This window comes from Panthera uncia, assembly GCF_023721935.1.
Source record: "Panthera uncia isolate 11264 chromosome A3 unlocalized genomic scaffold, Puncia_PCG_1.0 HiC_scaffold_12, whole genome shotgun sequence".
Classification (NCBI taxonomy): Eukaryota; Metazoa; Chordata; class Mammalia; order Carnivora; family Felidae; genus Panthera; species Panthera uncia.
Genome location: NW_026057579.1, coordinates 3,946,312 through 3,964,587, shown reverse-complemented (window position 1 = coordinate 3,964,587; position 18,276 = coordinate 3,946,312). Strand labels below are relative to the sequence as shown.

At 38.7% G+C, this 18,276-nt stretch overlaps 1 protein-coding gene and 1 pseudogene across 1 annotated transcript in view; one reads left to right on the top strand and one right to left on the bottom strand.

Moving 5' to 3' along the window:
• Window positions 1-243: 243 nt before the first annotated feature.
• Window positions 244-18,276, bottom strand: part of ANAPC1 (anaphase promoting complex subunit 1) — a 96,311-nt gene continuing 78,278 nt past the window's right edge. Inside the window, 5 exon segments of the mRNA XM_049652158.1 lie at window positions 244-612; window positions 6,663-6,797; window positions 12,549-12,747; window positions 14,932-15,027; window positions 16,735-16,821. Of these exon segments, the coding sequence (XP_049508115.1) occupies window positions 497-612; window positions 6,663-6,797; window positions 12,549-12,747; window positions 14,932-15,027; window positions 16,735-16,821 (633 nt within the window). The 3' untranslated portion in view covers window positions 244-496.
• On the top strand, window positions 8,656-9,072 carry LOC125937777 (protein S100-A10-like; annotated as a pseudogene).

The window sequence follows — 18,276 nt, the reverse complement described above, 5'->3', positions numbered from 1 at the left end:
CGGTTTGAGCCCCATGTCGGACTCTGTGCTGACAGCTCAGAGCCTGGAGCCTGCTTCAGATTCCTTGTCTCCCTCTCTCTCTGCCCCTCCCCTGCTCATGCTTGGTCTCTGTCTCAAAAATAAATAAAAACATTAAAAATTTTTTTGAAAAAAAAAAAAAAAAACTAAACTAAACTAATAGCCATTCCAGCCCCCACTGCTCTTTTATTCTCTGAAACCCCAAACTAAAGTAAGCATCAAGAGTTAGGAAAACCAAAAAACTTTATTTACAAAAGTAAACTTTAACTCACTTTTATATATCATATAATGTTAATGCCAACAGCAACAGAGCCTCTGGAACACTGAAAACACTTGGATTTTAAAATACACTGAGGTTTGTGCAGCTCAATTCCCCCTAGTTATATTATAAAACTTATAAACATTTCATCAACTACGTTGTTTGGTCGTGTTTCTGTGCAGAAGTCACGTTTCAGGGTAGGTTTACCACCAGACACAATCACATAACCATTGGCTGTGGATTTCCAAGAAGCAAAGGAGCCAATCTTAGCAAAGCTCGCACTGGCATTTTCAGATGTTGAAACTTGAAGAGGAGTTCAGCAAAGCTTGTGCTCCCTAAAGAAATGGAAATGGGGGGAAAGTCACATCTCTAAATAAATTCAGCTGTACACCCTTTTGAAGAAGCTTCAGACACAATCACATTTAAAGCTGACATTCTTCCCTTTGAAAATAATTCCCTAAAGACACTATTTAAGTTCTGAATTTCCCATATCAAAATATAATTTGATGTAAGTTTGAATTTATCCATCCTGTACTTCAGAAAGTGACCTGTAGCTACATCTGAAACTATTACTATTATTTATGTATCACTTAAATATAATTAATAAATGTGCTTATCTACTTTCAACTACCATAATCAATGTCTTCAATACATACCTGAAAAAAGAACACAGGCTTAAAAGGAGTCACAGAGAAGTTTAATTTAATGCCTCAACCTCCAAGAAGCAATGGTTCTTAACCTTGGCCCCACAGAGATTCCAACATCATTCAGAAGTGGAATACAGCCTGGACACCTGGAGGTTTGAAAGCTGCCCAGGTGATTCTGATGCACAGCCAAGGTTAAGAACCACTGTTCTAAAGGAATTAGGAAGTGTATTACCTTAAAATCCTATTAAGCATCCTCTTCCTTTCTGCCTCTACCCCACCAAATGCAACTGTCCAGTACTCTTCTTCTAGCCCCACAACATACATATATATGATCCCTACGCTTCTAGGCCACAGCAAGCATCCTAGAAGACATGCAGACAGCAGAGGGAACAGGATCACAAGATCTCATGAAGATGGACAGAGAAAAGTCTCATGATATGATCAAGAGGCATTCTGATTAAAGGCATGACTAACACAAGAAAGAGTTCTGCTACAAAGGATATGAGAAAGGCAACTACTTCTCCTAAGTATTTCCTTTTATTGATTGGCCTCTGCAATCAGCTGAATTAAATGTGTTTAATAAACCTCAACAGTAATTAAGACAAATTTCCTATTTAATTGTTACTCTGTGGTGCTCCCCAGACCTTGCTAAAACCCATGCACAGAGAATAAAAACATACAGGAAGATATGAAACAACCCCAAAATACTGATACACTATGGAATCGAACAGACCTTTTACGTTTAATGTGATACTGAAATGGTTAGGTTTAAACATATCATCTTGCTATTTGTTTTCTATTTACTCCATCTGCTCTCTGTTCCCCATCGTCCTCTTCTGGATGGAGTATTTTCTATGTTTTTTTTATGATTCCATTATAGCTCCTTTGTTGCAGTAAGTTCTGACTGTTTTCTTACTTCAGTAATTGCTTTGTGACTTAACAGCATACACCTTTAAATTATCAAAGATTACCTTCAAGTGAGATTATACCACTTCACCCATCAGCATATGGGTCTTCCAACAGTACGTCCATTTCTCCCTTCCCAGCCTTTGAGCTACTGTTGTCATATTTTTCATGCTTTATAAACCCCATAGTACATTGTTATTATTTTTATTCTGTTGTCTTTAAAAAAGTATTTTTAAAAGAAATAAATCTTGCCTATTTACCCAGGTGGTTACCATTTCCAAAGTTCTGCATTCCTTTGTGTAGACCCCTATTTCCATCTGATATTATTTTCCCTCAGCCCAAAGGACTTACTAGACAACATGTCCAGTAGCGTGGGTCTGCTGGATTCTTTCAGCCTTTGTATGTCTGAAAAAGGCTTTATTTCATGGTCATTTTTTTTGAAAGATATTTTTGCTGGGTATAAAATTCTAACAAGACTTTTTTTTTCCCCCTGAGTCCTTTACTCCACTAAGTTATCACTTACACTGCTTCCTACAAGAAATACACAGTCACTCTTATTTTTATCTGTGTGCAACATGTCTTTTTCCTCTAGCTGTTGTTAAGGCTTTTTATCACCAGTCTTGGGCAATCTGGTTACAATGTGCTTTAGTGTAATTTTATTCATATTTCTCATGCTTGGGATTCACTGAATTTCTTGAATCTGTGGATTTACAGGTTTCACCAAATTTGGAAAATTTCCAGCCATTATTTCTTCAAATATTTTTTCTGTCACCCCACCCCCTCAATTTCTCCCTTCTTCAGGGACTCCAATCACATGTAAATTAGGTGTTTTAAGTTCCACAGCTTACTTCATATTTAATGCTCTGTTCCTTTGTTTTCCTTTTTTTCTTCTTTTACTTTTACATTTAATTTGGGACAGTTTCTAGTGCTATGTCTTCAGGCTTGCTAATTTATTATTATGGAATGTCTGATCTGCCCATTAAACCCATTCAATGTACTCTTCATCTCAAAAAGTTCAGTTACAGTCTTTTATATCTTCTATGTCTCTCAAGGTTCTGAAATACAGAATAGACTTATAAGAACGGTTCTAATGTCCTTGTTTGCCAATTAGAACATCTGTGTCAATTCCAGGTCAGTTGTAATTGACTTTTCATCTGATTATAAGTTCTATTTTCCTGTTTCTTTGTGTATCAGATATTGTGAACTTACCTTGTTGGGTACTGGATATTTTTGTATTTCTATATTCTTGAGCTTTGCTTTAGAATTACATTTCTTGAAAAACAGTTTGATGCTTTTGTGTCACGCTTTTAAGATTTGTTAGGTGGGACCAGAATACAATCAGGTCTATTTAGTCTAGGGCTTCCCATTACTAGAGCAAAACCCTTCTGAGAATCTATTGCCCCTTAAATTATGAAGTTGTGAGAACAGGCACTGTTCCTGAACCTGTGTAAACAACTGGTAATCCATGTAGACAATTCTCCCTCCAGTCTCAAATAATTTCTTCACATGCACGTGCTGACCAGTAAGTACTCTTCTGATAGTTGAGGGCGACCCTCTGCAGGTATCTGGCACTCTCTCTTTGGCATTCCATCTGGTAAACTCTAGCTCCTTGGGTCTTCCTGTACTCTTGGATCTGTCACCTCAAATCAAGAAGTCTTCTAGGCTCGGGGCACCTGGGTGGCTCAGTTGGTTAAGGGTGCAACTCTTGGTGTCAGCCCAGGTCATGATCTCATGATTTGTGACATCAAACCGTGTTGGGACACTGCACTGACAGCATGAAGACTGCTTGTGATTCTCTCTCTCTCTCTCTCTCTCTCTCTCTCTGCCCCTCCCCTACTTGCTTGCTCTCTCTCCCTCTCTCAAAATAAACACTAAAAAAAATTTTTTTAAAAAGAAGGCTTCTAGGCTCCACCTGGGTTCTTGCTCCCTCCCCACAGTCTGAGACCTCTCAAGGCTGTAAGCTGGGACAATCATAGGGCTTATTTCATTGTTTCTCATCTCGCAGGGATCACTGTTCTTCATTGCCTCATGTACAATGTACCAAAAGCCATTGCTTCATATGCATTGTCCAGGTTTTTGGTTCTAGACAGGAGAGTAAATCAGATTCCTGTTATCCCATCCTGGCTGGGAATGAAAGTCTATGCTTTAAATTTTTTTCCTATTTTTAGTATTTTGACTATTCTGTGACTAGGTGTGGTCTTCTTCGTATTTATCCTGCCACTGTAAGTTGATGTCCATTACCCATTTTTCAGAACCCTTTGCCTTAGTCTCTGCAAACACTGCATCTCTCTCACCTTCTCTTTCCATTTATTCTGGGGTCCCAACTACATGCATATTTGACTTTTTCACCATGTTCCACATGTCTCATACACTTTTCTGTATTTTCAATCCATTTTCTCTGTGTACTTTAATCTGCTTACTTTTTTAAAAATGTATTTACTTAATAAGAGGGAGAGAGAAGGAACAGGGAGGGGCACAGAAAGAAGAAGAGAGAGAATCCCAAGCAGGCTCTGCACTGGCAGCACAGAGCCTGATGCAGGACTTGAACCCACAAACCATGAGATCATGACCTGAGCCAAAACCTAGAGTCAGAGGCTTAACCGACTGAGCCACCCGGGTGCCCCTAATCTGTTTACTTTCTACACACCTGCCTTCCGGTTCACTTATCTGCTGTGTCTGATACACTACTTAATCAATCCACTGAATTCTTAATTTGTTATACTTTTCAGTTCCAGAATTTCCATTTAACTCTTTCTTATTGATTCCAGATTTCTGGTGAAGTTCTCTATCTTTTCATTTATTTTCTTGGAAATAATATCATAGTTAAATTTTAAGTCCAAGTCTAATAACTACAATAATCTAGATCATATATAAGTCAGTTTCCCTTACCTTTTTTGTTATATCTTGTAATTTTTAATTCAACACTAGATACTGTGTATTAAAAATTTAAAGGTTCAAGACATATTTTGTTCTTCCTAAGATTAAGGTGATGCTTTCTTCCATAAGGCAGGTAGAATGCAAAGAGATCTCCATTCTGTTTGAGGCTAACATCAGGTCTTGTCTGTTTCAGTTTTCATCTTTATTCCTAGGGCTTGGCTCTGCTGCTGTTTCATCAGAATGGCTGGGATGCTTACGGAGCCACTTCACCTTGGCAGCCCAGGAGCTCTACCCTTTGTCTCCTTGGCACTACGCTGTTGCTGAAATCTCTGTTCACATTTTTAGCCTCCTGGCTTCTTCTAGATTTCTTAAAAGTCTTACCCTGTGCATGTGCAGGTTAAGATTTGGTTAAGTGTCTCAAGAGAAGAGTGTGTCCAGTTTTTGAATTATTGTTCCTATTGTTCCCTCCTACCTGGAATTTAGCTCCTCAAGTTCTAGGTTCTCATGCAATTGTTAACCCAACCTCTGTCCCCTGCCCAGCAGCACCACTGCCTTTTGCTGGGACTCTACTTCTTGTACCATGAAGTGGCAAATGCCTTTCAGAGAAAGGCAGAGTAAATATGGGGTTTCTTCATTATGCTTCCCTTCTCTCGCGTACTGCGGACCCTCAATCAAGTCTGGCCAGAATGGCTGCTACTAGTTCTTTTAAATAGCTATTTTAGGGGCACCTGGGTGGCTCAGTCGGTTAAGGATCAGGCCACAATCTCACAGTTCATGAGTTTGAGCCCTGCATCGGGCTCGTGCTGACAGCTCGGAGTCTGGAGCCTGCTTCAGATTCTGTGTCTCCTCTCTCTCTGCCCCTCCGCTGCTCACACTTTGTCTCTCTCTCTCTCTCAAAAATAAATAAACTTCAAAAAAAAATGTTTTTAATAAACAGCTATTTTATATAGTCTGTCAAAGTTTTATATTTGTTTTTGTGGGAAAATCAATCCAATATAAGCAATTCCCTCATGGCTTTAACTAATAGTCTCCAGATAGTACATTTCTATCTGAGGTTTTCAAAAACAGCAGTAAGCTAGTTATGCTATTAAATTTTAAATGATTAAATGGAGCACTCTTTGCTCTTCTTAAAAACAATTTTTGGGGTGCCTGGGTGGCTCAGTAGGTTAAGTGTCTAACTTCGGCTCAGGTCATGATCTCACAGTTGGTGAGTTCAGACCCCCCATCAGGCCCTGTGCTGACAGCTCAGAGCCTGAAGCCTACTTTGGATTCTGTGTCTCCCTCTCCCTCTCTGCCCCTCCCCTCCTCACACTTTGTCTCTCCCTTTCTCTCTCTCTTTCAAAAATAATAAATAAAACATTTAAAAAATGTTAACAATTTTGAATCCTCAATAAGCAAAATTTGAAAGTGATATAAATAAAGGTGCTTAGAATTAATTATATTTTATAATTCAGATTACTGGGCAAACTCTGTATCTGATTACATATTCTGAAAAATACAGTGAGATGCCAATATTTTAAAACTCTGTATTATAAAAACGTTCAAATTCATACAAAATCAGGTACCTGGTCATTTTAAAGCTTTATAATATTAGAAATTAAGATTATGTGATTAAAAAGAAACATCCAAACTAAAAACCCAACATATAAAGAAAAAGAAAAATAACTTTAATAAAAATTAAGAGAGAAAAATAATATATCCTTTTGATTCATTAGTATATAATGGTGTTTGGGGCTCTCTGAAGAAGAATCCATCCTTCTCTAAATAGAAATAAAAGTTTATGCATGTGTAAAGTTCAGATGGTCTTTTTAGAAAAAGTTCTCAACACCTAAACATGAATGAAGACCAAAGCCTAACCAGAGAAAATAACTCATTAGAAATGCCTCCTACCAAGAAACTTAAAAACTAAGTGAGTCAATAATACAGGTACTGAAGGGATTTAGGTCTGCAATTACCTTCTAGTCCTACAGACGGCAGGTGCCATGGCGCTGGTACCGAGTGGTAGACGAGGAAACAGGCCAGCATGCTCAGCTGAGATTCCTCAAAGTGCTGCCCACTGAGGTAGGCGTGCACACACACATCACCCCCAGCTGTGAGAGAAACACAAATGGAACTGAAGCAACTGATGACAGAACTGAGAGGCAGGAGGAGTGCCTTCCTTCTATTATTTTGTCATCCAGAACTCATTAAGCACTTACCATACACTATGCTGGGCATTAAGGCTACAGTGGGAAAGCAGATAGAGTGCATGCCAGCACAGAGTCTGGAGGGTTGTAAGGGACAGTGACGTTTACACAATGATACAAACAAATGTGTAATGAGAAATTGGGATGAGTGCTATAAAGATGTAGTGGTCACTGAAGTTGTCTCTCCAAACATCCATTTTACAACCTTTGCCTCCAGGATACAACATTTGAGGGGACTGACTTCAGCTCCAGAACCGGATCCTGATTAGTACTGGTCAGACTTTCTCAAACTCTAAGATGCATCAGAATCACGTGGAGGGCTGTTTAAAACACAGATAAGTGGGCCTCATCCCCAAAGTTTCTTGGATGGGGTCAGAAAAACCACATTTCTAAGAAGTTGTCAGGAGACACTGCTGCTGCTCCAGAGACCACGCTTTGAGAACCACTGGCCTAGGTCAACCAAGGCAATCCTACTCTCGACACGGTGATTGGCTCAGGGACCAACAGACCTAGGCTTTCCAGCGAGACACATTCTTTTTCACAGTGACTGACTGAGGAATGTGCACGAGTTCCAATTCAAGCTGGAGACATGAGGAGATGCTTGACAACATTCTGCTAGAGGCTTTTGGGAAAGTAATTTCCTCATTGTTACAAGTAATTTCCTCATTGTTACGGCAAAGCTCCTAGAAGAACGCTATTCTTCCTCTGTGCAAAATGCTGACCTTGAGGCAAGGAGCAGCCATTTTATTACTCTAAGAAAAAGCACTCTGAGGATAAAGCCAAGGCACAGAGTGTAAATAATGGAACCTCAGAGAAATGGGGCTTAAGCACTAGCATTAGATGACCCTTAGCCCACCTTACCTGTAGACTTCCAATAATGTAAGCTTATGTGTGTCCTTATTGTTTAAGCCAGGTTGAGTTAGGCCCTCTGTTACTTGTAGACAAAGACATTTTGATATATAAAGAAAAGTCGAGGAGGAAGGGGGAGGGGAAGGGAGGAAGGAATAGGGTGTAGGAGGGAGGGAGGGAGGGAGGGAGGAAGGGAGAGAGAAAAAGAGAGAGAGAGAGAGAGAGAGAGAGAGATAAAGATGGCAGGAAGCTGCCTGAAGTAGTGTGATCTTAGAAGGCCTATGAGAAAGGGGCACTTATATTGAGGCTATAAGAATAAATATAAATTGAGTAGGCACAGAATAAAAGAAAAAGCAGCATATTTAACAGACCTATGCAAGATGGGAGAAAAGAAATTACAACTGCCACCAAAAAAAAAAAAATCATAAGAGACTACTATGAACAACGACATGCCGACAAATTAGACAACCTAGAAGAAATGGATAAAGGGTAAAGTCATAGAAACATAGGTCTTCTAAGACTGAAACAGGAAGAAACAGAAAATCGGAATAGACTGATTACTAGTAAGGAGTATGAACAGGTAATCTAAAACCCCCCAACAAGCAAAAGTCCAGGACCAGATGGCTTCCCTGGTGAATTCTACCAAACATTCAAACAAAATTCAACACATATCGTTCTCAAACTCTTCCAAAAAACTGGAGAAGGGAATGCTTCCAAACTCATTTTACAAGGCCAGAATTAAACTAACACCAAAACCAGACAAGGACACCACAAAAAAAGAAAATTACAGACCAATTATTCCTGATGAATATAGATGCAAAAATCCTCAACAAAATATTAGCCAACTGAAGTCAACAATACATTAAAAGGGTTCCCACCACACCTATGGCCAAGGTTTCAACAGACCTCACCAAAATGCCATCTCAAATGGAACATGCCATGGAAACCATGATGTTCAGGTTTCACAGGTTTGCTGGGGACAAAGGCAAAGGAGGACCTGAAAGTACTCATGGAAAAGGAGTTCTGTGGATTTTTAGAAAATCAGAAAGACCCTATGGCCGTAGACAAAATAATGAAGGATGTGGACCAGTGGTGAGATGGCAAAGTAGGCTTCCAGGGCTTCTTTTCACTGACTGCTGGGCTCACCATTGCATGCAGTGAATATTTTGTGATATACATGAAGCAGAAATGAAAGAAGCAGGCAGCACTGAGCAGCCTGATGAGAGTTCTCCTAAAGGATCTCTTAAGGAATCTGTCCCACAGCTTCCCCCTGTATAAAGGATTCCATGACCAGATCAGGACCCTCGGAAACTATACAAATAAAATCTAACCCCTATTTGACAAGCAGAGAAAGAAGTCAGTGAAAGCTAGATAAGCTTTTGATTTTTATATTTTTTGCATCCTTTTACCCTCAATAAACAAATTCCTTTTTTAGTTCCTCAAAAACACCACCACCACCAAAAACAAAATACAATACTTTTAGAAGGATCATATATACCACAATCAAGTGGGATTTATTCCAGGAATGCAAGGATGTCCAACATCTACAAATTAGAGTGATATACCACATTGACAAAATAAAGGATAAAAATCACGTGACCTCAATACAAAAAAAAGCATTTAACAAAATTCAGCATCCATTTATGATAAAAACACTAAACAAAGTGGATATAAAAGAAATGTACCCTCAACTTAATAAAGGCCACATATGACAAAACCATAGTTAACATCATATTCAACACAGAGAAAGTAACAGTTTTTCACTTAAAACAAGGAACAAGGCAAGGATGCCCACTCTTGCCACTTGTATTCAACACAGTAGTGGAAGTCCTAGCCATAGCAATTAAGCAAGAAGAAGAAATAAAAGGCATCCAAACTGGAAAGGAAGATTTCAAACTATACTACAAAACTATAGTAATCAAATATAGTTGGTATTAGATACATAAAAGCACATAGATCAACAGAACAGAGAGCCCAAAAATAAACACACACATATAAGGTTAATTAATTTACAACAAGGAGTCAAGAATATACAATGAGGAAAGGACAGTCTCTTCAATAAATGGTGACGGGGAAAATGGATAGCCACATGCAAAAGAATAAAAATGTACCATCTTACACTATAAACAAAAACTAACTCAAAATGGATTAAAGACCTGAATGTGAGGCCTGAAACTATAAAACTCCTAGAAGAAAACATGGTTAGTAAGATCCTTGACATCAGTCTTTGGTGTTGAATTTTTGGAAATGACTCCAAAAACAAAGGCAACAAAAGCAAAAATAAACAAGTGGGACTACCTCAAACTAAAAAACTTCTGCACAGCAAAGGCAACCATCAACAAAATGAAAAGGCAACTTACTAAATGGGAAAAAATATCTGCAAATCATATATCCAATAAGGGGCTAATACCCAAAATACACGAAAAAACTCAAAAAACTTAACAGCAAAAAAAAAAAAAGAAAAGAAAAAAAATCCAATTAATGTGCAGGGGACATAAATAGACATTTTTTCCCAAGAACAATACAGATGGCTAACACACTCATGAAAGATGTTCAACCTCACTGTCAGAGATATGCAAATCAAAACCACAATGAGGTATCACCCCCCACCTGTTGGAATAGCTATTATCAAAAAGGCAGGAAATAATAAGTGTTGGAGAGAACGTGGAAAAAAGGAAACTCTCTTGTACTGTTGGTGGGAATGCAAACTGGCACAGCCACTATGGAAAACAGTATGGAGGTTCCTCAAAACATTAAAAATAGATCTGTCATGTGATCCAGCAATCCCACTGCTGGGTATTTATCCAGAGAAAACAAGAACACTAAATCAAAAAGATATTCAGTTTGTTGCAGCATTATTTACCATAGCCAAGATATGGAAACAACCTAAGAGTCCATCAACAGATGAATGGGTACAGATGTGGTATATATACACAATAGAATACTACTCCACCATTCAAAAAAATGCAATCTTGCCATTTGCAACAACGTGGATGGACTATGATGGTATTACACTAAGTGAAATAAGTCGGTCAAAGAAGGACAAATGCATATGATTTCATGTATATGTGGAACCTAAAAAACAAAACAAAACTCATATATAAAGAGAACAGAGTGGTGGTTATCACAGGGGAAGGGGGTTGGGAGGTGGGTAAAAAGGATGAAGGGGGTCAACTAGTATGGTGATGGATGATAACTAGACTTACTATGGTGGTCACTTTGCTGTATATACATATATCAGATTATTATGCTGTACACCTGAAATTAATATAATGCGTTCTATTGAAACCAATACAAAATTGGAATCAATTTTACCTCAATTTATAAAGTGATGGTTCTTCACTAAAAAATAAATGCACATTTTTGGCAATCATAGTGGCAAGTCAAATTTGGTAGAGAACAGTGTTGTAAACCACCAAATGCCCTAAAAGAGCAATAAGAAAAAAGCAATTCAGGGCACTATTATAGAAAGTGCTCTAGTCACTGCCAAAGTTTCATTACTGATACAAAATGTGCAAATCAGACAATCTGAAAAGGATTAAAGACATACTTCTTATCAAGAGCAAAGGTCTGCTATATATGATCAAATGCTGAACTGAATACAAAATATCAAAACCTATGTAATAATCTGTATTTTCCCCAAAAATGAGAACAAAAATGAGATTTTTAAAAAGTTTAAAACTACATGACCTTTTGAATTCAGAGAGAAAACGATAGAACAATGTAGGTATTAAACAAACACTTGGAGTTTGAAACAGTTGTTTTCCATGTATATCCTTCACAATCTGGTTGACAATTTTTTTTTCAGAAATGTATTTTCTAATATTACAGTAGATAATTTTTACTTTAATAATATTCAAGCACGGTTAATATAATAACTGTCAAGATAGTAATCTACTGCTTACCAACAGCTTTAACGCATCAAGAATTGTTACTACTTATGTTACCAGGGTCAGTATTTACCCAAAACTGGTTGCTGTCAGATATATATCAGAAGGTATTTGAATGAACTGAAAAGAGTAACAAGACGAAGGAGTTGACTTAAAATCAATTTCAGACATATATCACACATCAGACAGATTTCCATAAATCAGAAGGCTCATCACTTGTCTCACATGAGGTATAATTACTTCCACACTATTAGGAGTAACTTTACAATTCCCCTGCAGTCACAAGTCTGTACTTCCAAACCACAGTCACCTGATGTCCCAGGTTCCCACTGACTGACTCACAAAGCTGGTAAAACAAACATTCACTCTAAGCACACATCAAGTTTTCAGTGTAAACAGAGTGGAGACACATGAAGGGAAGAAAATAGCTACTGGCTTCACAAGTAGGTGGCAGGCTACACCCCTAAGAAATAGCCGATAAAGGTGCTAGAAAGGAAACAAGATCTGATGCTAGAAAAGCTAAAACAAGTTCCTAAGTGTCAAGTGGTATTTAAATACCATATATATATACGCGTATATATATACATTTAAAATGCCACATATATATATATATACACACACACACACACATACACGTGTGTGTGTGTACAATATATATGTGTGTGTGTATAACAGATATGCACATGCACGCACACGTGTGTGTGTGTATATATAGTTGTATTAAGCAGAGTTAAATATATTTTTAAAGAAGTTGAAGTAAATAATCAGAGTCCAATTCGTTACTGAAAACATTAAATCTATAGCCATTCTAGCTTATACTCAGATTTATCTTATTTACCAACAAAAGAAAATGTCACAACAGAAAAGCCTGAGTCCCAATGTATCTTAAAAGCACAGGGCACGATGCTATTATTACCTTGTAGCCACTGGTCCAGAGTATTATCAATAGTGCATTTGACAACAGGGAGGAACTCAGAGTTCATAAAGAGTCCCCGCTTAGGATGGTTCTGCAGCCGTTCCTGATGGCTCCTGGAGCTGAAAAACTCTAACACCAACTTTATCTGCCAAAGTTCAGATGTCTCAGACATTTCTCTTCTTCCTAGTCTTCTCATAGCCTTGAAGAAACAAAAGGAAAAGCAGTCCACTTCATGAAAGAGTGAAGGGGCCCTAACTGTCTCTTCCTCAGAGTTGTATTATCGATAGAGTATTTTTTAAATACGGCTCATAGGGGCGCCAGGGTGGATCAGTCGGTTGAGCGTCCGACTTCAGCTCAGGTCTCGATCTCACGGTTCGTGAGTTCGAGCCCCGCGTCAGGCTCTGGGCTGATGGCTCAGAGCCTGGAGCCTGCTTCCGATTCTGTGTCTCCCTCTCTCTCTGCCCCTCCCCCATTCATGCTCTGTCTCTCTCTGTCTCAAAAATAAATACACATTAAAAAAAAAAAATTTTTTTTAAATAAATAAATAAATACGGCTCATAGATCAATAAAGGGCAGAGGAGAATCCATTCCATGTTTTGATGCCATCTGCCCCACAGAGGAGCTCTCCACTGGGTACAGATACACATCTACTCTTCAATACTCTCTTCAATACGATCCCCACATAAATAGCTTCCGGTAAAAGCAACAGTGGCAAATGAGCTCATTCTTGCCTCAATGGCTCTGAAAAATGAAAACCCACCAGGTCTCCTGCCAGTCAGTCACTTCTGGGAAACCCAAGTGGGGCACAACGATTTGGCTGGGATCAGGCCAGGGATCCCAGGGCTCAGAAGGCAAACACAATACTACTGATAATACTGCTCTTGGGGCCCATCTGCAAAGTCACCATGGCTACAACCAGCAGGAATGTTCTTCTGCAGACACCTGCCCACAACTGTGAAGGGATAATGGTTCAGAGCATAAAAAGGGAATACTTCCAGCTAACAAATGAAAAACACAACTCATTACTTGGCTGCTATATAGAGAGGTGCTGTGAGAAAGCAGTCTCAGAGTGGATATCATATAATCATACTTTCCAATTAAAAAACGTGGATGGATACCAGACAATAATGCCATTCTGGGCCATCTGGTTATATTAGAAGGTGCCTTTTTTTTTTTTTTTTTTTTTAATTTTTTTTTTCAACGTTTTTTATTTATTTTTGGGACAGAGAGAGACAGAGCATGAACGGGGGAGGGGCAGAGAGAGAGGGAGACACAGAATCGGAAACAGGCTCCAGGCTCCGAGCCATCAGTCCAGAGCCTGACGCGGGGCTCGAACTCACGGACCGCGAGATCGTGACCTGGCTGAAGTCGGACGCTTAACCGACTGCGCCACCCAGGCGCCCCTAGAAGGTGCCTTTTAAGTAAGAATGCTACTTAACAGAATGTGATTTGCAGGTTTTTGGGAATTATGCCCTGCCTAAACATCATTTTCCCACTTTTCAAGAGAGATTATTTTGCCATTACAGATTATTTCCTTTGGCTTTAAACAATGAGTCCCAAATACTTATCTGTGAGCTCATCATATCATATTCACTTAAAGAATTGTTTAAAACCACAGACCTGGACCTCATCCCAGAAATTCTGATTCAGTAGATGATATAGAATAGGATTTGAAGATCTGTATTTTTAAGATTCCAAATATAAATTAAAGCCAAGTTAAAAACCTACTGGCTTAGCTTAATTTTGGGTCTGAAAGTCACATGACATAAGTCATATGTACTACTAATAACCAAAACTGAATAAATTGGTCTGATCCTTTAGAGAAGCTATTAAACATTATTTTCTACATTACAACTTTCAGGCTCTTTTAAAACAGCAACAACACAAAAATTTTAAAGTGATTTAGTTTCCTAAATCACTACATACTGATACCATAACCTCTTGCAAGCTTAATCACGCAGACATAATTTCACGTTACTGCCATCACTAGGGCACTGTTTATTCATTTACTGCTCATTGGCAAAGCCTATCCCTGAAGAGGCTTTGTCAGGAAGGAGACAAGAGACCACCCAACGATGCTGGGGGAGAAAAGGGAGGGAATGTTCTTTTCCTCTGCTAATCAGGGGAAGAGAAAAAAAGGGAAGAATGGGGACCATAGAGTAAGACAATCCACTAAGAGGCATTCCTGTTATCATAAATTCTAAGCTTTTTTTGTCATATACAGAGTTTTCAAGTTTTATAGGGTTTCCTTTTTGTGAATTGCTAAAAGCAAATGAGAGACCAAAAAGATGGGACACAGAGGGAACCTTACCTCATGGTTCAGTATGTTACTTAAAATACAGTATAAATCTCATCAGAATTAGAATATGTTTTTTGACCATACCTGATCCATTGCTATGTATGCAGGCAACATCTCTGGGGTCTCCTGAGTGACACATTCATAGAGTACTGAAGAAAACAGATCCAGAATTTCCTGTTTCTGTGAAAAATCAGAAACATTTTGTAGCACATCAATGTATATTCCAAAATCAATTCAAGATTGTATAGCAACTACTATGGCCAATTCTTAAGCTCTGCAGTCAATGACATAATAGGGTAAAACAGCTATCTCTTTATAAATCATAGTGAATGCAACACTAAACATCAATAAAATATAACAAAGTCCCAAAGGACAGTTATGGATGTAAGTGCTGTGAGGAGAGGAAGGATCAGCAGGGGTAAATGAGCAAACAGGACACATAGAGATATGCCCTGGGTTAGGCTGGCAAGAGCAAGATCCAGAAAGAAAACCCAGCATCCAGAAAGATGCAGCAGAAAACACTGAGCAGAAGAGGCATGGAGGAGGCAGCACAGCCAAATCCAGCTAGGCTTAAGGAAGGGCACGGACCTTCATCAGAGACCCGTGGCCCTGAGTGCATGCCCAGCCCTTACTAGCTGTGTGATCTTGGGCATGTGAGATCTCTGAGTAGGATTTCCTCATCTGTAAACCTGGAATGATAAAGTACCTACCCCCAGAGTCAGAAAAATGAGAAAATTACATAAAGTACTGAGCAAAGTATCTAGTAAATAGTAAAGATTCAATACGTTAAAGGGGTTAAAATTATTTCATTTAACCCTCAAATCAACAGTATAAGGTAGGTTCTACCATAATCCCACTTTTAGAAATGAGGAAACTGCATCGTGGAGGGTTAAAAATTTTCCCAAAGCTACATGCACTTATAGGCAACAGGTGACCAATCCCAGATAGCAAATTCCTACATCCAAGCTTTGCGATCTGCAATGATGGATTAAATAACATATCCACTGGGCACCCTTTGAATCCTGAAGAGAACAACAGTTTTACAACCAACAGAAAAAAGTGTTATAAAATACAGAGGAATAAGACTACGTAAAAGTAAGAGAAAGGTAAGAGACACTGAAAATAGCAATCAGTACAACAATGCACATTAATACCACCTATCGAAATTAATGCCTTAAAAGTTTTTTTGTTTTATACACACACACACACACACACACACACACACACACACACACACAGGAATATTACTCAGTCATCAAAAAGAATGAAATCTTCCCATTTGCAATGACATGGATGGAGCTACACTGCATTATGCTAAGCGATAGAAGTCCATCTGAGAAAGACAAATACCATATGATTTCACTCATATGTGGACTTTAAGAAAGAAAACAGATGAACATATGGGAAGAGGGAGAAAAAAGAAGAAAGAGGAAACAAATCACAAGACACTCTTAACGATAGAGAATAAACTGATGGTTGACGGAGAGAGGTGGAAGATGGGCTGGGTGGGAGATGGATACTAAGGAGGGCACTTGTGATGAGCACTGGGTATTGTATGTAAGTGACGAATCACTGAATTCTACTCCTGAAACCAGTACTGCAGTGCATGTTAACTAAAAGTTAAATAAAAATTTTTTTAAATAAAAGAAAATTAAAAAAAAAACAACTTTAAGTCGTTTCTTGTATCAAGGTAGGGAGTTATCGAATTTAACAGTTTTTAGTCTATGAAATACGTGTATTTGCCAAGCAAAAATCATCCAACATACCTGAGGTGTATCGGCAATCTCAAAGACAGGTCCAGATGTTATAGAGGTTTATGGTGGTGTCCGCAGGTAGAAATAATAGCAAATTGTAGTCTAACAGCTAAGCAAAACATATGACACATACCTGACCCATGTTCACGGTCGGTTTGCAGAAATATTCAGCAAATGACAGAAGTGCTGGATCAGAAGTGAATGCTGAAATTGTTTCTGGCTGAAAAAAATAAAAAGAAGCAACAAATAGAAGTGAGATATTAGAGGTTATTTTCCTTACTACTCAAATTGTAATATATGCAGTTGTAGGAAATCAACCTCACTGTTTTCACACAATGTTCCCATAAAGCCCAAGGTTGTACAAACTTGCTAGCGCTTCACCAACCTGTTCTGCTAAGAAGTTACAAGAAGCTTTTCTGCACAAGCCAAATATGAGCAACTGATTTATTAGAGGCCAATAATAAATAAGTCTTTCTTATACAGCTTGCCCCCAAAAGGCTCTCCCCTCTTCTTCATGAACTAACTGAAAAACAAGTAAGAAAGCAGAACTGGGGCGCCTGGGTGGCTCAGTCGGTTGAGCGTCCAACTTCGGCTCAGGTCATGATCTCACGGTTTGTGGGTTTGAGCCCCGCATCGGGCTCTGTGCTGACAGCTCAGAGCCTGGAGCGTGCTTCGGATTCTGTGTCTCCCTCTCTCTGTGCCCCGTCCCCGCTCATGCTCTCTCTCTCCCTCAAGAATAAATAAAACATTAAAAAATAAATAAAAAAATAAAAATAAAAAAGAAAGTAGAACTGTTACTGAAAAGATAAGGACAAAAGCCTATGTACCACTCAAGCCACTCACAAATAGGTAAAGACCGGATGATTCCACTTATATGAGGATCCTAGAGTAATCAAATTCAGAAACAGAAAGCAGAATGGCAGGTGCCTGGGGCTGGGAGGAAGAAGGAACAGGGAGCTGCTGTTCAATGGGTACGTAGGTTCAGTTCTACACGATCAAAGAGTCCTGCAGATGGATGGTGGTGGAGACTGCACAACAGAGTGAATGGACCGAATACTACTGAACTGTACACTTAAAAAAAGGGCTATGACAGCAAATTTTATGTATTTAGCCACAAAAAAAAAAAAATCACTCACAGTTCAAGACCGAAAATGGAATATAAAAGTATTAAAAAGTATTACCATTTTCCACTGAGGTTTATATTTTACTTCTGAATTCTCAACAAGCAGGAAATTGAGATGTCTTTCAATCTTTATGTAATTTTCCAATTCAAAATCAAGTGTAAACTTACCTATTTTCTTTACAAATTAGATTAGGGTGTTTAAGATGGGCTCTAACTTATATAAACAATAGTGTTTAAGTTAAGCAGTATCCAAAAGTCCTTCAAGACTATTTCATAGACAACCTATCAAATACTGCCGAACCAATACGCTGATGCCAACTACGTCTATTTAAACCCTGGGAACTATCATAAAGGCTCGGTCATAAGTAACTGACTCAAAATGAAATGTGTGTTCAATTAAAATAAACACTATCTCCTTATGAGGGAACACAAAGAATGCTAATCCAGTCCTCGGGCCACCACTCAGCCAGTCCGCCAGCCACATTTCTGCCTCCACAACTACCCTCCAGGGGTCCTGACTGCTTTAAACAGCCACTCAATATATCTTCTGCA